The 25,565-nt window shown below is 41.9% G+C and overlaps 2 protein-coding genes across 3 annotated transcripts in view; one reads left to right on the forward strand and one right to left on the reverse strand.

Annotated features, from left to right (window-relative positions):
• Nucleotides 1-577: 577 nt before the first annotated feature.
• On the reverse strand, nt 578-25,423 carry PSMG2 (proteasome assembly chaperone 2). Its single transcript, XM_035270520.3, has 7 exons — nt 25,268-25,423; nt 21,533-21,704; nt 13,879-13,937; nt 7,642-7,760; nt 5,646-5,819; nt 2,076-2,196; nt 578-882 (listed from the first exon to the last, which is right to left on the reverse strand). Exons 1-7 carry the CDS (start codon nt 25,322-25,324, stop codon nt 784-786), a joined length of 801 nt encoding a protein of 266 aa, XP_035126411.1. The 5' UTR covers nt 25,325-25,423; the 3' UTR covers nt 578-783.
• CEP76 (centrosomal protein 76) overlaps nt 25,196-25,565 on the forward strand; it is a 44,679-nt gene continuing 44,309 nt past the window's right edge. For both annotated transcript variants that reach the window (XM_035270514.3, XM_035270513.3), the window contains exon 1: nt 25,196-25,565. In XM_035270514.3, coding sequence (XP_035126405.1) covers nt 25,323-25,565 — 243 coding nt within the window. In that variant the 5' untranslated portion in view covers nt 25,196-25,322.

Below are 25,565 nucleotides of genomic sequence, written 5' to 3' on the forward strand. Positions count from 1 at the left end.
ATTTCTTTATACTAAAATTCTTTTGAGGTGGGGAAACTATCCTGGATTATTGGGGTGGGCCCAATGTAATTACAGGGTCCTTGTAAGTGAAAGATTTGAAGATGCTAAACTGCTGGCTTTGAAGATAGATAGAAGGGCCCATGAGCCAAAGAATATGGCAGCCCCAAGAAGCTGGAAACCAGCAGAAAACACATTCTCCCTAAGGCCTTCCTTAGGAGCACCACCCTGCAATCACCCCAACTTTAGCCTTGTCAAACCCATTTTTGGATTTCTGACTTCTAGAACTCAGAAGTCTGAGTTTAAAAGCAAATTTGTGGCTGGGCATGGTGGTGTAATGCCTGTAATCCCAGCACTTTGGGAGGCTGAGGCAGGAGGATCACCTGAGCCCAGGAGTTTGAGACTACCCTGGGTAACAAGGCAAGAACTCGCCTCATTTTACTTAAAATACACAATGAAAATTAATTAATTTACAAATTAAACCATGTGTTTTAAGTCACTAAGTTTGTGGTGCTGTATTACAGCAGAACTAGGAAGCTAATATAGAGTGAATTGTAAAAAAAATACATTTAAGACAAAATTACTTAGGATATAAAATTTTATTATACAAGATTTACATTTGTTGTATATAATGAAAAGCATGACCCTTAATCTTTTTTTCTTTAATATTTGCCTTGAAATTAATTTCCTAATACATTCTCAGATCATGCAATTTTCTGTATACAATGTTTAATAGTTGTGTTGGTAATAAGTGTTTTGGGTATAAGGTATAAAAAGGAAAACAGATCAAAAAAGTGCAGGGGGAAGACCACTGCCAAAGAGTAATCTCCAAGAACTTGGTATTTTCCACCGTGAAGTAGCTGCTGAGGGGTCATCACTCTGTAACTGAAGAACAAAATATTTTAATCTTTAAACTTTACCATCAAATTTCCTTTATCATGTATTATAAAACTCTCCTTTTGTGTTTCTTTTGGTTGATACTTTTATAGCCAGGTTTTACTGTTAAGGATAAATAAAGTTTGTCTTCATGTCATCTGAAGATAAATTTCTTTAAGTTCCAAATTACAAGATATGCCAGAAAGGCTGCAGATGAAATCTATTAGGGAAAATCACATTTAAAAAGAATAGGGGTTAAAAAAAAATCAGCATCACGTGATTTGTATCTTGGCAAAAGCATGAATTCAAAAGCCAGTTACCCACCTTATAAAGCAGCCTTATGGGGTGTTCTATTATGCCTAAAGGCTAACTCACTTCTCTGGGTATAATGCTCTCATTTCATAATAGAGAAAAATATCGCTGGGCGCGGTGGCTCACGCCTATAATCCCAGCAATTTGGGAGGCCAAGGCGGGTGGATCATGAGGTCAAGAGATCGAGACCATCCTGGTCAACATGGTGAAACCCCGTCTCTACTAAAAATACAAAAATTAGCTGGGCATGGTGGTGCGAGCCTGTAGTCCCAGCTACTCAGGAGGCTGAGGCAGGAGAATTGCCTGAACCCAGGAGGCGGAGATTGCAGTGAGCCAAGATCATGCCATTGCACTCCAGCCTGGGTAACAAGAGCAAAACTCCGTCTCAAAAAAAAAAAAAAAAAGAAAAATATCAACTATAATACACATTCAATAGCTACAATATTACTGACATAACAATACTTATTACTTTCCTAAAAAAATTCCTGAATTCCAAAGAAGGCTTATTATTGCAAGACTATGTCTGGCATAATTAATGTAACATGAATAGTAAGTACAATGAATTAAGGATTTTCCTCTTTGCAAAGTCAGATTTATTTATTTATTTTTCCATAGTAACAGGGTTTCACCATGTTAGCCAGGATGGTCTCGATCTCTTGACCTCGTGATCCTCCCGCCTTGGAAAGTCAGCTTTAATTAAACAACTGTAAATAATAGGTTGGTTAACTGTCCTCTCATTTTCAAAAATTCAGCTTAAACTAAATTTTTTGTAAAGATATGTCTATATTTAATATAAACCTTATTTGGTCTACTTAGGTAGTATATAAAATGCAAGTTAATGAATACACACAATCAGACAAAGGGGAGGCTTAAACTATAATAAAACTTACAGGTGGTTTGATTATCTGAAGCCACTCATTAAGATACTCAACAAGACCTAATGCATCTGGGACGTTGTCCCCTTCTGAAACAAATTTCAGCAGAACTGCCATCTGGATTTCTTTAGAACAGCTACAAGAAATAAAAATAAGAATCAGTATTTTTTCACAGGTAGAACAGCTGACTCTAGTGTGTCTGTTTTTACAGCTATGATAACCTGCCTGGTTTTAGGAAAGGAAAAGATACCACATTATAAGATCACTTATCATCTCCCTTTGCCCCACATGTTTTCTACTTGTGAGAGCAGGCCTCTTTAACACCCACTGGGGAACATGCACAATCATGCCTTGCCCCAGGGCTGCATGAAAAAGCAGCCTTTCTGTCCTTGGCTACAGCAGATATGTTATGTTCTGATCTACTCCCCAAACCTACTTCAGAAGACAGCAATTTTCAGAAGCACTACAGCAGAGGCTGAAAAAACATAATACCTAGTTACTAATAATCTAAAGCAGTGAGGGAAACTGTGGAAGCTAATGGAATCATTAAAGAAAAGTTACTACTACTTCTAAAAAATGGTTGAGTGGTTATTACATGTTAAGCAGTATCTGCAAATTTTATGACTCAATCCCTGTAATAATCCTGAGGAAGCTATAATTAGCTCCATCTTACAAATGAATCAGTTTGGAATAAGGGGAACAAGGATAGACATCAGGACTCAGATTCTAGCTCTTCCACTTACCAGATATGTTGGGCAAGTTACTTAACCAGGGGTGTTCCTCTTCTATAAAAGGGGGATGATAATGGAACCGACTTCACAGGTTGTTGTGAGGTTGAAAGGAGGTAATAGAGGCAAAATGCTTAAAACAGTGACCACAAAGTAAATATGACAGAGGTATGAGCTACTCTTCTGAGGTAACAGGTTTAAAGAGATTGAATACATAGTTAACATGACCAAAGCTGTATATCTAGTAAGTGGCAGAGATGGTACATGAACTTAGGTCTCTTTAGCTCCAAAACCTAAGTCTCCTATCATACTATAAATGCCTCAAGCTAGTGAGATGAAGATATACCAATCTAAAAAGTGTCCTGCTTGCTAGTAAATGCAAAAATTATTCCTAATACTCTAAAACCAAGAACTATGAGAAAAATGCCATGCCAAAACTTGAAAGCATGAGACTCACAGAGAGCTACAGAAATAAAATAAGTTCTAAGAAAGGGATTTAAGACACAGAGGAGACTGGTGTGTATGTTAGGACGTCTCAGATGATACCAGGCTAACTTACCACAGTATCTCAGTCTCTCAAAACCAGAAAGTAGAAACTGTTAGCCCCATCCACACTAGCCCAGTACTTGGTTCTCAAATACCCTAGGGGCTCTCAATCTTTGTGTGGAACCACTGTGAGCTCTGATGGCTAAGAAAATTCCAGTTCCTAAATGCCTCTGCAGTGATGGCCTCAGGCAAGGCTCTTGCCTGAAGAAGGCTGGCTCCCAGGCTGTGCCTGCATTTTCAAGGCTTTAACTTGGAAAGTGCAGGGCATGCTCTTCAGCTTACTGTGCCTCTGTAGTTTGTAACACAGTGTGGGATAATCATTTTACTATTACCCTCTGGCCTTGTGTTAAAAAAAAAAAAAGGCAGAGGATGACTTTATTACTTTTTTATTTGGAACTATTTTATTCTGGTTGATACAACTGAGTATTTTAAATATTGCTTCTTTAGGGTAATCTGCATTTCCAGAATGTTCGATGCTGAGTAGGTCTAACTTTTAAAATATTTTCTGTTTATCACTGCTAACTTTGTGGGCAAGCTTATAGCTACCCAGAAGCTGTTCTTTCCCTGGCCTCATAGTTCCACCCTACACTCGTGGCTTAGAATTCAGAAAAAGACCCAAGGGGATAGACCTCCGGACTCTTATGAGCCACCCCTGCCCTTTGGTTCTCTGCCCTGTATTTCCAGTTGCCTCAGCCTCCTTGTAGTCTTAACTCATCTCCACTCAGCAAGACCACTGTGCTCTGTTTGGGTTCCCCTCCCTGTGCTGCAGTCCAGAAGTATCTCCAAGCAGAAACCTGGGCAACTGTAGACTTTTAAAATTTGCCTTCTCTCAGGGATGACAATTGTGTGCTGCCTGTAGTCCAATGTCTAGAAAACAGATGTTTCATAAATTCTGTCCAGTTCCAGTTTTTTTACGGCAGGAGGACAAGTCTGGTATTAGTGACTCTGACATGGTCAGAAGCAAAAGTCTAGGAGGACTGATCTGTAAGGTAAGTGCAACAAAGTATAGAAGAGGTGGGCCAGGTGCGGTGGCTGAAGCCTGTAATCCCAGCACTTTGGGAGGCCGAGGCAGGTGGATCACGAGGTCAAGAGATTGAGACCTGGTCAACATGGTGAAACCCTGTCACTATTAAGAAAAGTACAAAAAATTAGCTGGGCATAGTGGTGCGAGCCTGTAATCCCAGCTACTCTGGAGGCTGAGGCAGGAGAATTGCCTGAACCCAGGAGGCGGAGGTTGCGATGAGCCGAGATCGCACCATAGCACTCCAGCTCCAGCCTGGGTAAAAAGAGCAAAACTCCGTCCCAAAAAAAAAAAAAGGAAGACGTGGAGTGCAGAGTCTGGTAACTTCCTTGTTGGAAGACAGGAAGAAGCAAGGCTGCAGACAGGAGGTGAAGGGTGGGCTGACTCTCAGAAAGGAGGCAGGTGTTTGCAAGGGGGACAATAAAAACACAAGGGAAATGAGAAAATACTGAGAGAGAAGTGAAAATGAAAACACAACATGTCAAATCGTAGCAAAAGCAGTGCTAAGAGGGAAATTTATAGCTGTAAATACATTCAGGAAAAAAGAAAAAACTTTTAAATCAATAACGTAAGTTGACACCTGGGGAAAGAGAAAAAAGAGCAAACCAAACCCAAAGCTGCAGAAGAAAATAAAAATTAGAGAAGAGAGAAATAACAGAGCAATAAGTTTGCCTGTAGAGGTTGCAAAGACTATCAGAAGCCCTAAAAAGTCACACAAAATAAAGCACTAAATATGTCTTTTTAGGAAACAATTCTTCTATAACCAAGTTTAAATCTTTCTCCTAAATACGAGCTCTAAAATAGTATGTTTTATAAATATATTTTCAAAGTTTCAATAAGTAATCCAATATATTCGACTGTCTTAATTTCATTTTCTTTTTGAGACAGAATCTCCTCTGTCGCCCAGGCTAGAGTGCAGTGGCGCGATCTCAGCTCACTGCATTAATTTCCTTTTTTTTTTTTTTTGAAACAGAGTCTTGCTCTCTCACCCAGGCTGGAGCGATCTCGACTCACTGCGATCTCTGCCTCCAGGGTTCAAACGATTCTCCTGCCTCAGCCTCCCGAGTAGCTGGGACTACAGGCGTGTGCCACCACATCTGGCTTATTTTTTGTATTTTTAGTAGACATGGGGTTTCACTGTGTTAGCCAGGATGGTCTCTATCTCCTAACCTCAGTATCTGCCCGCCTTGGCCTCCCAAAGTGCTGGGATTACAGGCGTAAGCCACCACACTCAGCCTAATTTCATTTTTAAGTAAAGTGGGAAACAAATGAACAGGCAAACAAACTCACCTTTCATCATAGAGTGCTTTTGTGATACCTCCTCCCGGAATGCGGATACAAAACTCGGAATCATCTATTTCAGGAATACACCGGCTTTTTTCCATTTCTTGCCAGTTAAGGCTCTTTATTTTATTTTGAACACTTTTTTGCATGGAAGGTGTAAGGAGGTACCGGAACGGAGTACTAGAAATAATCAGATAGTTACCTTTTTAAAAAGTCACAAATACGAACTTGAAGGCAAACATCGGTTCTTTAGCTAAAATTCTCTTGGCCTCTGTGTATTCTGCTGCATAGGCAAAAAACAAGTATCAGCAGACTTAAGTAAAAAATATTGCTCTGATTTGCTACTTACATAATTAGGAGACAATATAAAGAGACAGAAACACTTAGGCAGGCTCACTGCAAAAATTTCCCACAGCTATGCTCCCTTCTGCCATGAAGCCTGTAATGTCTTTTGTGAAAGTTCTATAAATTAGTTCATTTTGAAAGGTAACTTGGCTTACTGGTATTTTTTTATCCTGATTTTATACGTGTATAAATGATAAAAGTTATGATCTATGTGATCTAAAAAGGTTGCAGTGAGCCAAGATTGCGCCACTGCACTACAGCCTGGGTGACAGAGTAAGACTCCATCCCCCCCAAAATAAAAAAACAAATTATCTAAAAGCTATATCTTGGGGCCGGGTGCAGTAGCTCATGCCTGTAATCCCAGCACTTTGGGAGGCCCGCAAGTGGATCAGTGGAGGTCAGAAGTTCGAGACCATCCTGGCCAACATGGTGTAACCCTGCCTCTACTAAAAATACAAATATTAGCTAGGTATGGTGGCAGGCAGCTGTAAATCCCAGCTACTCAGGAGGCTGAGGCAGGAAAATCGCTTGAATTCAGGAGGCAGAGGTTGCAGTTAGGTGAGATTGTGCCACTGCACTCCAGCATGGGTGACAGAGCAAGACTCTGTCTCAAAAAATAAAAATGAAAATAAAAACTACATCTTGGAGTATGAGAGTATTCTATATGATATGTTACCAATTTTATGTGATAATGATAGCTTACAGTTCTATTTCTGGGATACTTTGTCATCCATTTAAGAATCACTCTGACATGCCAGGGAGCTACACTTTAGGCACATGGATTTCTGCAAATACAAATGGTAGCATGTGGCCAGGTGCAGTGGTTTCACGAATGCAATGCCAATACTTTGGAGGCCGCGGCAGGCAGACTACTTGATCCCAGGAATTCCGAGACCAGCCTGGGGAACATAGCGAGACCCTGTCTCTATAAAAAGTAAATTTTTTTTTTTTTGAGACAGAGTCTCGCTCTGTTGCCAGGCTGGTGTGCAGTGGTGTAATCTTGGCTCACTGCAACCTCCGCCTCTCAGGTTCAAGCAATTCTGTCTCAGCCTCCCGAGTAGCTGGGACTACAGGCAGGCGCCACCATGCCCAACTAATTTTTGTATTTTTTTTTTTTAGTAGAGATGGGGTTTCATCATGTTGGCCAGGATAGTCTCAATCTCTTGACCTCATGATCTGCCCACCTAGGCCTCCCAAAATGTTGGGATTACAGGAGTTTGCCACTGCACCTGGCCTAAAAAGTAAATGTTATTATTATTTTTTTTAAATGACTACATATATGGAAATAAGTGAAAATATTAATCTTTCAAAAGTTACCAACCAATAAATCTTGAGTACCTTTTCTCCTTGTTCTCTTAGTTAGCTGAGCGCTGTGATGCTGTCATGCCTGTGACAGGAAACACTAAAGCATGGTTCCCAACCTCTCTCTCTTTAAACCAAGTCTTCCTGTGCCCCAACTCTACTCAGCTCACAGGAACTGAAAAGATTTGCGTAACTGCACTCCCTCCCATCTCCTGACTTTCTTTTACCCTCCTCTTTCTAAACTCCAGTGAGGAGAGGTAAGGATCTACATGGCTTTTAAAGTTTAACTTTTTAATAGGGAAATTATGATAGTATAACCCATACCAAAAATAACTTTCCAGAGGCAGGGACATACCTACGAAGCTGCAGATCATTACGTTGATATGAATGACTGCTTGAAAGAACAATGACTCTGGCACAGCTGCTACTTTTCACCCAGGAAAGCAGTTTTTCACAGAATGGCTTTGATTTATACTTTGCATACCATTGAGAGAATTAAAAAAATAAATCTAAAAGTTAGTCTTAGAACATATGAACATTCTATATATTTCATCAACTTTATGCAATGATATAGCATTTATTTTTTATTTTATTTTATTTTATTTTTGAGATGGAGTTTCGCTGTTGTTAACCAGACTGGAGTGCAATGGCACGATCTCGGCTCGTCGCAACCTCCGCCTTCTGGGTTCAAGCAATTCTCCTGCCTCAGCCTCCCGAGTAGCTGGCACTACAGGCGCGCACCACCATGCCCAGCTAATTTTTGTATTTTTGGTAGAGACAGGATTTCACCTTGTTGACCAGGATGGTCTCGATCTCTTGACCTCGTGATCCACCCGCCTCGACCTCCCAAAGTGCTGGGATTATAGGCGTGAGCCACTGCGCCTGGCCTGATACAGCATTTATATATACTGAAATTATTTTCTGATCCACTTACTGTGTTTAAACTGAAAGTGAAAGACCAGCAAATTATCTAAAGTATCTTTATAATTAAGAAAGGAATGGCCGTGGATGGTAGCTCATGCCTGTGGTCCTAGTACTTTGGGAGGCAGGTGGATCACCTGAGGTCAGCAGTGCAAAGAATCAATGCTCAATAAATGTTTGGAGACCAGCCTGGCCAACATGGAGAAAGCCCATATCTACTGAAAATACAAAAATTATTTGGGCGTGGTGGCGGGCACCTATAATCCCAACCACTCAGGAGGCTAAAGCAGGAGAATCACTTGAACCCGGGAGGTAAAGGTTGCAGTGAGCCAAGATCGCACCATTGCATTCCAACCTGGGCAACAGAGTAAGACTCTGTATCAAAAAAAAAAAAAAAAAAAAAATCAATGAATCATGAGGACAAAGGAGAATTTCCAGTTCTCTACTTAAGTAATCAATTGTTACCTAATAATCAATACAGAGTCATCTGTGTGAGGGGCTCTTGCCAGAAATTTGTGACCCGAATCTGGTCACATAGAAACTATCAGATGAATGGAGAATGCCCCATATTTGGCCCTGATTCCTCAAAGCAGTCAATATTATAAAGAAAGAAAGGGGCAAGTCAATTTAACTCTGAAAAGATGTTAAAAAGATGTAACAGCCAGACACAACCTGCAAACCATGAATAGATCCAAAATTGAAGGATATTTTGGGAACTGGGGAAATTTGAATATGTTGGATGATACTATTGAATAATTCATTAAATGGTGGTTTTCCTGGGTGGGGTAATGGTGTCCTTGTTCTTGTAAGAGGTGTGCTGAAGTATGTAGGGATGACACAATTATGTTGCTAGCCTACTTCTGGATTGTTTGGAAGAAGGAAACTGTGTGTGTACATGTGCAGAAAGCAAGCGATCAAGCAGGTGTGGCAAGACAGTAACAATTGATAAATCTGGAATGTGGGTTATAAAATTTTGGGGGAGCCCACTTTATGAAAACTTTTCAAAGACTGCCCACAAAATAACTATTCAATAAATTTTAAAATGCGAGTAAGAAATGCAGGCTAACTTTTAAAAATAAGAAGGTAGTCTAGTATAGAGCTTAAGAAAGGGAGGCTCTGGGCCAGGCATGGTGGCTCACTCCTGTAATTCCAACACTTTGAGAGGCCAAGGTTGGCAGATTGCTTGAGCCCAGGAGTTAAAGAACCGCCTAGGCAATATAGTGAGACCCTGTTCCTAAAAATAAAAAAAAAAAATTAGGCATGGTGGTGCACATTTGTAGCCTCAGTTACTCAGGAGGCTGAAGTGGGAGGATCACTTGAGCCTGGGAGGTGAGAGCTGCAGTGAGTCATAATTGTGCCACTGTACTCTAGCCTGGGTAATAGAGTGATACCATCTCAGGAAAAAAAAAAAAAAAAAAAGGGAAAGAAAAGAGGCAGGCTCTGGAGCCAGGCTGCCCCGGTGAGAATGCTGGTCCTGCCTCCCACAGACCATGTCTCAGGCAACTGCTTAACCTTTCTGTACTTCAGTATTTCCTTTGAAAAATGAAGATAATACTAGTATCTGTCTCATAGGATTGTCGTGAGGATTAAGTAATAAATATAAGGTACTTAGAACAGTATCAGTGCAAAGAATCAATGCTCAATAAATGTTTGCTATTTTTTTTTTTTTTTTTGAGACGGAGTTTCGCTCTTGTTGCCCAGGCTGGAGTGCAATGGCGCGATCTCGGCTCACTGCAACCTCCGCCTCCTGGGTTCAGGCAATTCTCCTGCCTCAGCCTCCTGAGTAGCTGGGATTACAGGCATGCGCCACCATGCCCAGCTAATCTTTTGTATTTTTAGTAGAGACGGGGTTTCACCATGTTGACCAGGATGGTCTCGATCTCTTGACCTCGTGATCCACCCGCCTCGGCCTCCCAAAGTGCTGGGATTACAGGCTTGAGCCACCGCGCCCGGCCAATGTTTGCTATTTTTAAATCACTCTTACTTCCAGCTGCCAAAAATTTAAATTATATGTCAAATAATTTTTTAACTTACATTGATTAGGAAGAGAACAAAAAGCCATGTGGCACAATGTAAAAATATTATGAACTCTCCCTGCAAAACTTTGGGTTTATAATATTGTTAACTAAAGAAAGCAGTGATTGTAATATAAGAATTAAAAATAATCTTAGCAGCACTATTCATAGTAGTCTAAAACTGGAAAAAATAAAATGCAATGTCAAAAGTACCATGAATGAATTATGGCTTATGTATACAACTTAACACCACACAGAATTGAGAATGAAAGAACTTTGGTTACTTCCAACAACATGAGTGAACCCCACAAACAGAATGTTGAGAAAGGAAGCTAGATGCCCTAAGTACAGACCACAGGATTCCACCAACAGAATATTGACTAGGATGCATTATGGGGGCCTCTGGAATGCTGACAATGCTCTATGTCTGAATCTGAAAGCTGGTTTCACAGAGAGTTTACTGCATAAAAATTCACCAAGCTGTATATTTATGATTTGTGCACTTTTCTCATGTATTTCATACTTCAATAAAAGTACTATGCAGTTAACCATGTCACTAAAATCCTGTATTTCTAACTTCCTGAACAGATGATACCTCAGGTCACTCCAAAAAATCTCTCAGCAAATATTTACTGAGAGCTTCTCTATGTGCAAGACACTATCTTAGGAGCTGGAGATATAAGAGTAAATGACACTTCATCATTCTTTTCAAAAGCTTACTTTCGGCGGGGCCCAGTGGGTCACACCTGCAATCATAGCACTTTGGGAGGTCAAGGCAGTGGATCATCTAAGATCAAGAGTTCGAGACCAGCCTGACCAACATGGTGAAACCCAACTCTCTTAAAAATACAAAAATTAGCCAGGTGTGGTGGCTGGCACCTGTAATTCCAGCTACTCAGGAGGCTGAGGCAGGAGAATCGCTTGAATTCCCAAGGTGGAGGTTGCAGTGAGCTGAGTTCTCGCCACTGCACTCCAGGCTGAGTGACAAGAGTGAAACTTCATCTCAAAAAAAAAAAAAAGGGACGGGTGCTCATGCCTGTAATCCCACAACTTTGGGAGGCCAAGGAGGGTTGGTCACCTGAGGTCAAGAGTTCGAGACCAGCCTGGCCAGCATGCTGAAACCCTGTCTCTACTAAAAAAAATACAAAATTAGCCAGGCGTGGTGGCATGCACCTGTAATCTCAGCTGCTCAGGAGGCTGAGGCAGGAGAATCGCTTGACCCCAGGAGGTGGAAGTTGCAGTGAGCTGAGATTGTGCCACGGTACTCCAGCCTGGGTGACAAAGCAAGACTCCATCTCAATCTATCAATGACTTGCCAGGCAGTGATGAGTTTCAAGAAAGTTAATGTAGGAAAAGGAGACAGAAAGTGTTGTCAAGGGCTGGGCACAGATGCTCACGCCTGTAATCTGAATACTTTGGGAGACCAAGGTGGAATGATCCTTCGAGCCCAGGAGTTTAAGACCAGCTTGGGCAACATGGTGAGACCTCCTCTCTACCAACAATTTAAAAAATTTAGGCAGACATGGTGGTGCACCCAGGAGGTCGAGGCTGCAGTGAGCTATGATTGTGTCACTGCACCCAAGCCTGGGCAGAGCAAGACCTTGACTCAGGAAAAAAAAAAAAAAAAAGAGAGAGAGAGGCCAGGTACGGTGGCTCACACCTATAATTTCAGCACTTTGGGGAGCCAAAACATGAATTGCTTGAGCTCAGGAGTTTGAGACCAGCCTGGGCAACATGGCAAAACCCCACCTCTACGAAAATCACAAAAATCAGCTGGGTGTGGTGGTGCAAACCTATAATCCCAGCTACTCAGGAGGCTGAGATGGGAGAATAGCTTGAGCCTGGGAGGCGGAGGTTGCAGTGAGCCAAGATCACGCCACTACACTCCAGCCTGGGTGACAGAGCAAGAGAGACCCTATTTCAAAAAAGGAAGAAATGGCTAGGAGGGCCTTTCTGATGAGAAAACATTTAAGAAAACACTAAAGGAAGTGAACCATTTGGGTCTCTAAGAAAATGAATTTTGGCAGAGAAACTAGTGGAAAGACTGAGACAGGATGAGCTTAATGTCTAACAACAGGGAAGCCAGTGTGGCTGCAGGTTAGACTCCACAGAGCTGCAGTCTGGCAGAGCTCCCTGTGAGCATGACTCTTGTTATGCTGGCCATTTGCCATATGGGGCTCCTGAGAACTTGGAACGTGATTAGAGTGACTGAGGAACTAAATAGCTACATGTGGCCAGTGGCTACCGTGTTAGATAGTACAGACATAGAGCCTCATAGGCCCCAGTAAGGGCTGTGAATTTGAAACCATCCCCAAAGAGTTAAAGAAACCAATGACTAACAAATTCTTGAGTTTGGGCTGGGCATGGCTCACACCTGTAATCCTCCCAGCACTTTGAGAGGCCAAGGTGGGTGGATCACTTGAGGCCAGGAGTTGGAGACCAGTCTGGCCAACATGGCAAAACCCTGTCTCTACTAAAAATACAAAAATGAGCCATGGTGGTGGCATGTGCCTCTAATCCTGTAGGCTGAGGTAGAAGGATCACTTGAACCCTGGATGGCAGAGACTTCAGTGAGTTCAGATCATATAACTGCACTTAAGCCTGGGCAACAGAGGAGACTCTGTCTAAAAAAAAAAAAAAAAAGAAATGATTGAGTTGCAGCATAGTGGATATAAAACAACTTGCTAAAATACTAACTTCCTCCCCTTACAGGATAAAAGCATTGGCTGAAACTGGTTGGAACCAATATGGCCAACTGAAGTCTGCACAGAACAAGCTTGCTGGTGTCACAAGCCGACGCTCCACCACCATGTTTCATGCTCATTCCCCTGAACTGGCACATGGGCCCTATGAGTTAGCATGAAGAGATAACTGCATGCCAAAGGACTTTCCAGATCGCCCCTTTCCTTCCATCACTAATCTGCTAATCTCAGAATCTACCCTCTGAACCTTTTCTAATAAAAACACTGCCATGAAGCCAACATGAGGAAGCAGATTTGAGCTTGACTCCCGTCTCCTTGGGAGTCAATCTGCAAGCCTTTCTTTTTTCAGAAGAATTTTGAAAAATTTACAAAGCCTTTCTTTTTTCAAAAACGCGGTATCATAGTACATCAGGCAGCAAGCCCCTTTTCCTGGATCACAAATTCATTTTGAGTGAGAGGAGAAGCCACGAGAGGGTTCTGAAGAGAGTAGCGATGTGGTGTAGGTTAAGAGGATCACTGGCGCTGCTATTTGTGGGAGGTAGTGGGGGCAAGAGTAGAGACGGGCATGAAGATGACAGTGGTTTGGACTCAGTGGTAGCAGTGGAGGAGGAAAGAAATCGGATTCAGAATATTTTATGACACATATGTAGATGCCACCAGCTGAAATGTAATACAAATGGAATAAACCTCTACTATTCATATGCTTAAACATTTTCACCATGAATTCAAGGTATATAACACTCAAGATAAAAGTCCTACTTCCTTTCTATATAATTATGAAAAAATGGAAACACATCTGAAATACTGTAAGATTATTTCTCTATAGAATCAGATCTTCTTAACTGTACATAAAATAAAACAGTAGTACTTTTTAAATGTTAATTCCTAATGATACTGACTTGGTATTTTCTCATTACACTTTAGTAAACAAAAAGTCAACTACAACATACTAACCTTAATAAAAATGGATCTTAACTGAAGAGCCACCAGCTTTCTTGAAGGCAATGAATATACTATTAAAACAAGAAGAAAATGAAATCATGCAGTAGTTAAAATGAGGAAGTTATACAAGTTGAAATTATTATGATAAAAAATAAAAATTGAACTATAATACCTTTTGCATTTAAATATTTTCAATAATTAAAATATGGAACATATATGTCATCTGGTTAAAATAAGACATTTTAGAAGTACCTTAAAATGAGCCAGTGAGTTTTAATCTATGGAACAGATTCATTTCTGAAAAGTTAACTGTAAGAGAATATAAAAAATTCCGGCTGGGTGTGGTGGCTCACACTTGTAATCCCAGCACTTTTGGGGGCTGAGGCAGGTGGATCACCTGAGGTCAGGAGTTCAAGACCAGCCTGACCAATATGGTGAAACCCCGTCTCTAATTAAAAAAAAAAAAAAGAGAATATAAAAAATTATTTTTCTTCTGACTTTAACTGTAAAAACTGAGAGGTACTGCCCTGAAGATTTCTGGTATTATGACAAATAAAATCATCCTTAAGAAAACTGAACTTTTTGGTTTTTGTTATTCTCACGTCTTGTCTCCAGAGAACAGGAACATCATTGGGATTAATAGAAGAAACAGTAAAAGGTAAGAGAATGCTAGCCATGTAATAAAATCCCTGAAATAGGTACATGTGTGTTCCTCAGAACTTTTTGAAAGATCTGAAATAACATGTAAAATGTCCTGTGAGTCAATGTGTTTATATTTCTTTCTGGGAAAAGGATCCACAGGATTTCATCAGTGGGCTACAAGGGGCCCTCTCTAGAGATGCTTAAGGCTTCCCTGCCCAACTTCACTTCTAAGAATGAGAAGCTCCTGTCTGAGTCAGGGACAAAATAGTCTCTAAGGACACAGGATTACTATTGTGCTAAGAGGCAAGTGTTGGTTACTATAAAGAGATTGCAAATAACCCTAGACTGAGCAAATCCTTTGGTGGATCAGGTCTCTACTGTTACAGGTCTTTCAGAGATTGTTATGGCTGGCATGATGTGGTATTACAGGGGTGGGAGAGGAATGCTGAACTCAGCAAATCTAGCAAGCACTAGGTATATTCAGTCCAAAGAAAATTTAGTAATTATGGGAAAAGGGTATAAATTTAGAAAAAAAAAGAGACTTAGGCACAGATTACTCAGCCTGTAACCTATTTTTGACAAACACATGTAGTCCAAATCAACAACAGACCTAGGTTTGAAAAAGAATGTATCTGTAGGGGGTAGGTCGGCTAAGCTTTGTAACCCCTTCTTCAATAACAGCAATACTTTCCTCATCAGTTTATCATGCAATTCTCTTTTTTTTTTTGAGACAGAGTCTCACTCTGTCACCCAGGCTGGATGTGCAGTGGCGTGATCCTGGCTCATTGCAACAACCTCCATCTCTTGAACCTCTCAAGAATTGCATTCAAGCGATTCTCCTGTCTCAGCCTCCCGAGTAGCTAGGATTACAGGTGCATGTCACCATGCTCGGCTAATTTTTGTATTATTATTTTTTAAGATGGAGTCTCGCTCTGTCACCCAGGCTGGAGTGCAATGGCGCGACAGTGGCTCACTGCAACCTTCACCTCCTGGGTTCAAGCGATTTTCCTGTCTCAGCCTCCCAAGTAGCTGAGATTACAGGTGCATGCTGCCATGCAGGGGCTAATATTTTGTATTTTAGTAGAGATGGGCTTTCACTGTGTTGCCCAGGCTGGTCTTGAACTCCTGAGCTCAGGCAATCCACCCGTTTCGGCCTCCCAAAGTTGCTAGGATTACAGGTGTGAGCCACCGCAGCTGGCCTATGCAATTATTTTTGTTGTTAGGTTCCTGTTTCCTAGTACTTTTTTCTTCTGATGCGATACAACATGAAAGCAACAATACCTTTTATGTATTCTGCCTCAAGACATTAACCTTTTATCTAATCAAGCCTTTAGAGCTAACTCCAGTTACAGAAAATACAGGATTGAAGAACAAGCCAAATGACATGAGGATGTAATCAGACAAATCAGAAAGTGGGACATTATATAAGACAATGGGCCCAATCTCCTCTTTAATCAGTTTGTGGTAGGGGGAAGAAAAAGAGACTGCTCTAGAGTAAAAGAGATTTCAATGGCATAGTATAACAATAGGATATATGAGGGGTCTTCAAAAAAGTCACAGAGAATATGTATTTATGAAAACATTTTTGCACCAAAATAAACTTGTACTGACTTGTTATAACATGCCTGAAAAGGATCTGGTTTGAGGTGCTAAGAAGTATAAGACATTAAGTGCCCCTATCACAGCAACATGAATTCTGCTTAAACTGAAGGGAGAACAAACATCAAATTTATGGTGAAGCTTGGGTAGATAAATGGTGAAATCACTGATGCTTTAAAAAAGTTTATGAGGGCTGGGTGCAGTGGCTCATGCCTATAATTCCAGCACTTTGGGAGGCCTGAGGCAGGTGGGCTGTCAGAGGTCCGGAGTTCAAGACCAGCCTGGCCGACGTGGTGAAACCCTGTCTCTACTAAAAATATAAAAATTAGGCTGGGTGCGGTGGCTCACACTTGTAATCCTAGCACTTTGGGAGGCTGAGGCGGGCAGATCACAAGGCCAGGAGTTTGAGACCAGCCTGTCCAATATGGTGAAACCTCATTTCTGCTAAAAAAAAATACAAAATTAGCTGGGCGTGGTAATGCACACCTGTAGTCCCAGCTACTTGGGAGGCTGAGGCAGGAGAATAGTTTGAACCTGGTTCGTGCCACTGCACTCCAGCCTGGACGACAGAGTGAGTTCTGTCTCAAAGCAAAACAATACAAAACAAACAAAAGATACAAAAATTACCTGGGCATGGTGGTGGGCCCCTGTAATCCTAGCTTCTTGGGAGGTTGAGGCAGGAGAATTCCTTGAACTCAGGAGGCAGAGGATGCAGTGAGCTGAGATCACACCACTACACTCCAGCCTGTGTGACTGAGCGAGACATCTCAAAAATAAAAAAAAACAAATAAAATAAAAAAGTTTACGGGCGCTGGGCACAGTGGCTTACACCTGTAATCCCAGCGCTTTGGGAGGCTGAGGAGGGCAGATCACCCTAGGTCAGGAGTTCGAGACCAGTCTGGCCAACATGGGGAAACCTGCCTCTACTAAAAATACAAAAATTAGCGGAGCGTGGTGACAGGCACCTGTAATCCCAATTACTTGGGAGGCTGAGGCAGGAGAATCCCTTGAACTCAGGAGGCAGAGGTTGTAGTGAGCTGAGAGGGTACCACTGCACTCCAGTCTGGGTGACAGAGATGCCATCTCAGAAAAAAAAAAGAAAAGGAAACCCCATCTCTATTAAAAATACAAAAATTAGCCCGGCGTGGTGGCAGGTGCCTGTAATCCCAGCTACTTGGGAGGCTGAGGCCAGGAGAATTGCTTCAACCTGGGAGGCAGAGGTTGCAGTGAGCTAAGGTCTTGCTATTGCACTCCAGCTGGGACAAGAGCAAAACTCTGTCTCAAAAAAAAAAAAGTTTATGGGGACAATGCCCCAAAGAAATCAGCAGTTTACAAATGGGTAACTCATTTTATGAAGAGATGAGATGATGTTAAAGTCGAAGCCGACAGCAGCAGACCATCTACATCAATCTGTGAGGAAAAATTCATCCTATTTGTGCCCTAATTGAAGAGGACTGACACCTGACAGCAGAAACAACAGACATCTCAATTGGTTCAGCTTACACAATTCTGACTGAAAAATTAAAGCTGAGCAAACTTTCCACTCAATAGGTCCAAAACCCTTGCATCCAGTCAGCTACCAACACAGCTTTTAATGGAAATTTTAAACAAGTGACAGCAAGATCCTGAAATATTTAAGAAACTGTAACTGATGAAACATGTTTTTAGCAGTATAATCCTGAAGAAAAAGCACAGTCAAAGCAATGGCTACCAAGGCAGAAGTGGTCCAGCCAAACAAAAGTGGACCAGTCAAGAGTAAAGGTCATGGTAACAGTTTTTTGGGATGCTTCAGATATTCTACTTGTTGACTTTCTGGAGGGCCAAAGAATGTAACATCTGCTTACTATGAGAGCGTTTTGAGAAAGTCAACCAAAGGTTTCTCAGAAAAGCAACTGGGAAAGATTCGCTAGAGAGTCCTTGTCTGTTACAACAATGCTGCTGCTCATTCCTCCCATCAAACGAGGGCAGTTTTGTCAAAGTTTCAATGGGAAATCATTAGGTATCCATTTTGTCCTTCTGACTTCTGTTTCCTAATCTTTAAAAAATCTGCAATGGGTACCCATTTTTCTTCAGTTAATAATGTAAAAAAGACTGCACTGACATGGTTTAATTCCCAGGATGCTCAGTTCTTTAGGGATGGACTAAATGGTTGTTATCATTGCTTACAAAAGTATCTGGAACTTGACGAAGCTGATGTTGAGAAATGAAGTTTATATTTTTTGTTTTTATTATTTTGTTCATTTTTCCACAAACTTTTTGAAGTCTCCTCATACTATAGGTTTTGGTTTGGACAAACTAAACTTTAGACAATAATTTGGGGTAAACTGGGCCAATCTGAATATGGGTAAGATACAGGGAGATATTAATAAATAATTTTGTTACAGTAATAACGTCATTTTAGCTATGTAAGAAAATATTCTCTTTCAAGAGAAGCATATATATATATATATATATATATATATATATTTTTTTTTTTTTTTTCTTTTTTTTGAGACAGAGTCTAACTCTGTCACCCAGGCTGGAGTACAGTGGTGTGATTTTGGCTCACTGCAACCTCCAACTCCTTGGTTCAAGTGATTCTCCTGACTCAGCCTCCCAAGTAGCTGGGATTACAGGCACATGGCCACCATGTCCAGCTAATTTTTGTATTTTTAGTAGAGTTGGGGTTTCACCATGTTGGCCAGGATAGTCTCAATCTCCTGACCTTGTGATCTGCCTGCCTTGGCCTCCCAAAGTGCTGGGATTACAGGTGTGAGGTACTGCGCTCAGCCACATATTTATATATTAAGGAGTAGAATGTCAGGATGTCTGTAATTTATTTCACAATATCTCATCTGAAAAAAAAAATAAAGTAGATTAAAGAATGATATCCATGGCTGGGTACGGTGGCTCATGCCTATAGCCCCAGCACTTTGGGAGGCTGAAGCAGGTGGATCACCTGAGGTTAGGACTTCAAGACCAGCCTGGCCAACATGGCGAAAGCCTGTCTCTACTGAAACTACAAAAATTAGCCAAGCTTGGTGGCAGCTGCCTGTAATCCCAGCTACTTAGGAGGCTTAGGCAGGGAGAATCGCTTGAACTCGGGAGATGGAGGTTGCAGTGAGCCGAGATCGTGCCATTGCATTCAGCCTGGGCGACAGAGCAAGACTCTGTCTCAAAAAAAGGATGATATCCATACAATTGACTTGCTGCCAGTTTATGTGAAAGGAAAGCCATGGGTCTTCTACTTGAGTGAAGGTGCATTAATAGGGAGGTATGCCAGAAAGTAGGTCTTAGGCCAGACTGTTTTGGTTAGAATCTCAGTTATATCAATTATTAATCACATGACCTTGAAAAACATACTTAGCTTGGTTAAGTGCCATGGTTTCTTATACATAAAACTACCTTACAAAATAGTTGTAAGGATTAAATACATTACTAAATGTAAATGCACATGCCATTCAGCTCACAGTAATACTCAATACAAGACAGCTGCTATGACTAGTGGAAAGTATACACATTCTAGGGTTTTGTTTGTTTGTTTGAGATGGAGTCTCGCTGTTGCCTAGGCTTGAGTGCAGTGGTGCAATCTTGGCACACTGCAACCTCTGCCTCTTGGGTTCAAGCGATTCTTCTGGCTCAGCCTCATGAATAGCTGGGACTACAGGCGCATGCCACCACGTCTGGCTAATTTTTTTGTATTTTCAGGAGAGACGGGGTTTCACCATGTTAGCCAAGATGGTCTTGATCTCCTGACCTTGTGATCCGCCCACCTCAGCCTCCTAAAGTGATGGGATTACAGGCATGATCCACCACACCTGGCCTGTTTTTTAAGATAGGGGCTCACTCTGTCACCCAGGCTGGAGTGCAGTGGCATGATCATGGCTCACTGTAGTTACAACCTCCCAGGGTCAAACAGTCCTCCCAACTCAGCCTCCGGAGAGGTTGGGACTACAGGTACATGCCATCATGCCTGGCTAATTTTTTCTGTTTTTCTTTTTTGGGCAGAAATGGGGTCTCCTTTTGTTGCCCAGGCTGGTCTCAAACTCCTGGGCTCAAGTGTTCCTCTCACCTCAGCCTTGCAAAGTGTTGGGATTACAGATGTGTGCCAATGCACCTGGTCCTGAATTCTGGTTTTAACCATTTATAGTCCTTTATCCTCTGAGGCAGTAACTAAAATTTAGTCTTGTGTTAACAAAGCCATCTGTCCTGTAAAGAAGTTCAATAGTAAGGTGATGCTTTAAATGTACATTTCAGGCCAGGCACGGTGGCTCACACCTGTAATCCCAGCACTTTGGGAGGCCGAGGTGGGTGGATCACGAGGTCAAGAGATGGAGACCATCCTGGTCAACATGGTGAAACCCCGTCTCTACTAAAAATACAAAAAATTAGCTGGGAATGGTGGCGCGTGCCTGTAATCCCAGCTACTCAGGAGGCTGAGGCAGGAGAATTGCCTGAACCCAGGAGGCGGAGGGTGCGGTGAGCCGAGATCATGCCATTGCACTCCAGCCTGGGTAACGAGAGCGAAACTCAGTCTCAAAAAAAACAAAAAAAAAATAGTACATTTCATTATTGCAAGCTAAGAATAATAATATGGTTAATAAGACACAAAAACCAACATGCTTTTTCATTTGTCTTTCAATTCACCAAAGGCCTTTCCTCCTCTTCTATCACCTCTGGCTTTGACCTTAAACTGGTAAACAGAAGACTGAAAGATCACCAGAACAGTGAGCCATCAAAGGCAGTAACTGGTTGCATCCATGCTTCATGGTGCATCCATGCTTCACGATCAGCAGGAGCTCTTCTCTTACTCAGCTGGAGCTATGCTGCATCGAAACCAGTGTTCCACGATTAATCAAGCCTGATAGTCTGATGAGGAATTACGAAGATTTACAGCATGGGAAAAGCCTACCCCTACTAGTGGCATCTGGCAAATGAATCTCTTTGAGCCTTATCTATACCCTATTATTATGGATCCTATAATGGAAGAAGATGACTATGAGGATAAGGCTTAGTTGATGTAGTATACATTAAACCTACAGGACTGAGCCCAGTACAATCTTCTTTTCGTCTTTCCCTAGTATTAGTGATGGTTATACATACCATCAACAGAAAATAAAACTGAAGATAGAAGGAAAAAAATCCATGTTGGGAAACAATGGAAATTTTAAATTCTACAAAAGATACAAGCATGAACAGAAAATACAAAGAAAAAAAAGATACAAGTATGATCTTACTCTTAACCTTCATAAGAGCTGTCATTTAGAAAAGGCTAGGAACTAAAAAAAGGATGTAAAAGAATAGGACAATGTGACTGGGCTATGAATTCTACACAAAGTTGGCACTAAGTAAACATCTGCTTCGAAACAGTTATCAATAAAGTCTGTTTCTAATTTAAAACAATTCTACCTTATAGCAGAACAATACAAGGTGAGGTTTTACATACCTTCAGCATTTATACTAAGTTCTGTTGAATTTCCTTCTGCAGTCGCATATGGATTGTTTCCAACCATTGGCACAAGACAATCGGTATAGAAGTAACCAATCTTAGACATATTCAATGTAGAAATAATCAAATCTATTGCAAGCTGGCCAACATTTCCAACAGATACTGCTGGCTGAAATTATAAAAGATATGTTCAGTAAGTCACCAAAATTAGCAGCACTTAACTTATTTTATTTTTTGAGCGGAGTCTCCCTCTGTCTCCCAGGCTGGAGTGCAGTGACATGATCTCAGCTCACTGCAACCTCCGCCTCCTGGGTTCAAGCAATTCTCCTGCCTCAGCCTGCTGAGCAGCTGTGATTACAGGCATGCACCACCACACCCACCTAATCTTTGTATTTTTAGTAGAGACAGGGCTTCGCCATGTTGACCAGGATGGTCTTGAACTTCTGACCTCAGGTGATCCACCCGCCTCGGCCTCCCAAAGTACTGGGATTATAGGCGTGAGCCACCTCGCCTGGCCAGCAGCATTTTAAAAAGTTTAGACAGAAGACAACAGTCATAGTACTAGTACTGAAAGCATCATAGCATCAGAGCTAGATATTGATTTTCATTAACTACAACTGCTGGGGCCTCCACCTTCGAGACTACTGATTGAACAAATACTTATTGGACGCCTACTACATGTCAATTGTTGCTCTAGGCAATGGGAATGCAGTAAAATAAACCAACCGAAGTTCACACTCTCATGGAACTTCCATTCGAGTGAGAGAGTGATTTACTGGCAATAATCAAACAGTAAAATATACAGTGGTAAGGGCTATGGAGAAAAATAAAGTGAGTTTAAGGATGTGTGTACACAGTTGATTGCAATTTTAAGTAGAGTGATCAGGAAAGACTCACCCCAGGTGACAAATGACTAGAGATCTGAAAAAGGTAAAGGATAGAGACACATAGAGATCTGGGAAAGAACATTCCAGGCAGTGGGAAAGCAAGTATAAAGGCTACGAGGTATGACCAGAAGCACTCTTGGGTCTTCTTACCATTTGCTTTATTAGTGCCTCTTTACCTATTCTCAAAGGTTGAAGTGACTTTTCACACTAAGCACACACACAAACACACACACTCCCTTTTTCCCATGACTTAAAATAACGAAGCTGCCAAATCCCTACCTACATCCCAGAAGATGTAGGAGCTCCACAACTGAATGGATGTCTCCACGTGATTAGGTCATAGGCAACTCACATTCTACATGTCCAAAACTATAAACTTTTGCCCAAAGTTGTCCTCATATTTTGCATTTTAGAAAAGAGCAACATTATTCACTCTACCTAAACTTCTTCCCATTCCCTTACCAACTACATCTAGTGTATGACTCATTTTTATTGAGGCTATCTCCAAAGTATCCTTTTAATTTAGTTCCTCCTTTGCATTCTTCCAACAATTCCTTTTGTTTTTTCTCCTTCAGGGTGTTCCCTCTGAGTGTTCTCCCACTTCTCATTATTGTCAACTACCAATTGCCTAGTTACTGCCTGTAATTCCCTTCTCAACAATTTTGCTACTTGAGTTAAACTATTCTGCACTTTCTTTTCCTAATTATTGTATTATTCTCATCAGCACATAAACGTGCTCTAATATCTTTCATTCTAAAAGACTCTCCCTTGACCCCACATAGCCCTCTAGCTGCAACCTCATTTCTTCTGTCTCTACATAGCAAAAATTCTCCAAGTTGTCCACAAAAACGTAAGCAGAAACTTTATCTCTTATTCAAAATAATTTTATTTTGAGACAGAGTCTCACTCTGTCGCCCAGGCTGGAGTGCAGTGTCATGATTTCAGATCACTGCAACCTCTGCCTCCTGGGCTCAAGTGATCCTCCTGCCTCAGCTTCCTGAGTAGCTGAGATAGAGATGCATGCCACCACACCTGGCTAATTTTCTTTTTTTTTTGTAAATGAGGTATTACTATGTTACCAAGGCTGCTTTGAACTCCTTCCAAAGTGTTGGGATTACAGACTTAAACCATCATGCTTGTCTCTGAATTAATGACTGAATATATATTATACAAACAAAATCTTACTTATTTTCTAACATTCATTCAACCCACTCCAATATAGTTTCCCTCTTTGCCACTTCGCTGGTAACTGTTTGCCCAGGTGACGACCATTAACCTACATGTCGCTAAATCTAAACATACACTTTCTTCACCTTACACATCTCTGGGCTACTTTTGACATGGCCACTCCCTCCTTTTTTTTTTTTTGAGATGGGGTATCGCTCTGTCGCCCAAGCTGGAGTGCAGTGATGGGATCTCAGCTCACTGCAACCTCCGCCTCCCGGGTTCAAGCAATTCTCCTGCTTCAGCCTCCCAAGTAGCTAATTTTTTTGGTATATATATATATATATATATATATATATATATATATATACACATACACATATATATTTTTAGTAGGATGGGGTTTGACCATGCCGGCCAGGCTGGTCTGAAACTCCTGACCTCGTGATCCACCCATCTCGGCCTCCCAAAGTGCTGGGATTACAGTTGCGAGCGACTGCGCCCCGCCTGTTTTATATGTAGTGAGTAACATAGTTCCAGCTCCCTCCAGCCTTATACCACTCCAAACAGTGCATTCTCCAGTGGTGCCTTCTGGGTTCATAGGGCCTACAGCTCATTCTCTTTTAATGTGTCATTCCAAATTCTTTGTACTCTCCAAGTTCCCCATGCTTACGTGACTCTGTTTTAGACATCCATCTTTCTGAAATGCCTACTTTCCCCTACTCCCAACCCACAGCCTCTCCATCTTCTACATACTGCTTTCTCTATGAGCCTTTCTTAACAAGCTCTCTGTCCCTCCCCTCCCAATTATCTCAGAGCCTTTTTATATCCTTTTCAAATGTCTATCCTAGCATTTACTGCTCTTACTGATCACATGTGTTTCCAACTACATTATAAATTCCTTGAGGGCACGCACCTAGTCTTATTCTAATACTCGCACATAATAGACTTTATTAAAATAACAAATGAATATGAAGACCGATAAAACTGTGCTAACTACAGGCAAGAGTTAGGTTTATTACCCTATCAGTAGTTTTCCGATTAACATGCTAGCTTAAGACTGATTCTAAAACGAGACGTAATCCCAGCACTTTGGGAGGCCGAGGAGGGTGGACCATGAGGTCAACAGATCGAGACCATCCCGGTCAACATGGTGAAACCCCGTCTCTACTAAAAATACAAAAAATTAGCTGGGCATGGTGGCGCGTGCCTGTAATCCCAGCTACTCAGGAGGCTGAGACAGGAGAATTGCCTGAACCCAGGAGGCGGAGGTCGCGGTGAGCCGAGATCGCGCCATTGCACTCCAGCCTGGGTAACAAGAGCGAAACTCCGTCTCAAAACAAAACAAACAAACAAAAAAAACCCGAGACGTACAAAGACTTCCTTGGATAAAACTGAAGGATGCCCTGCACAACCTAAGTACAGTGTATCTAGAATGTACGAACACATCACGTTTTACAGGCAACAGAGACTACAAATTGTAGACTTGATTACGTTTGCAAGAGCCGACAAAGGCTCTATTTGGACGGCTGCCTCCGGCTATAACCTTTCTGCTTTTTTCCAGCAGAGAACCTAAAATAGAAACAAGTGTCCCCCTTCTCTCAAGGCCACACCAAACACCCCGGGTCCGGGTGGCGACACCGCAGGGGCCTTGCGAAGCAAAGCGCAAGCAGAGACTCACCATCAAGAGGGTGAAGCCGGCAAGGTCGGGGGCCAACTCCCCGCAGGGAACGAACATGGTCGCAGTGGGGAGGGCAGCAGGGGACGACCCAGGCGCTGGAAAAAACCAGGGCAGCAGGAAGGCGGAAGCCGGAGTCCCCGGAGCCTACTCGGGCGCGGGCGGGTCCTTCGAGTCCCTGTGCCAGGCCCCGCGGGCCCGTCCAGCTACCTGCCGGTTCAGAGGGCGGAAACAGGCCGTCGGGGACCCTCGAAGAGGGGCGAGCAGTGCTTTCGGATATCTTGGCAAGCCAGGCGATGGG

Source organism: Callithrix jacchus, chromosome 13 (assembly GCF_049354715.1).
Source record: "Callithrix jacchus isolate 240 chromosome 13, calJac240_pri, whole genome shotgun sequence".
NCBI classification, from domain to species: domain Eukaryota; kingdom Metazoa; phylum Chordata; class Mammalia; order Primates; family Cebidae; genus Callithrix; species Callithrix jacchus.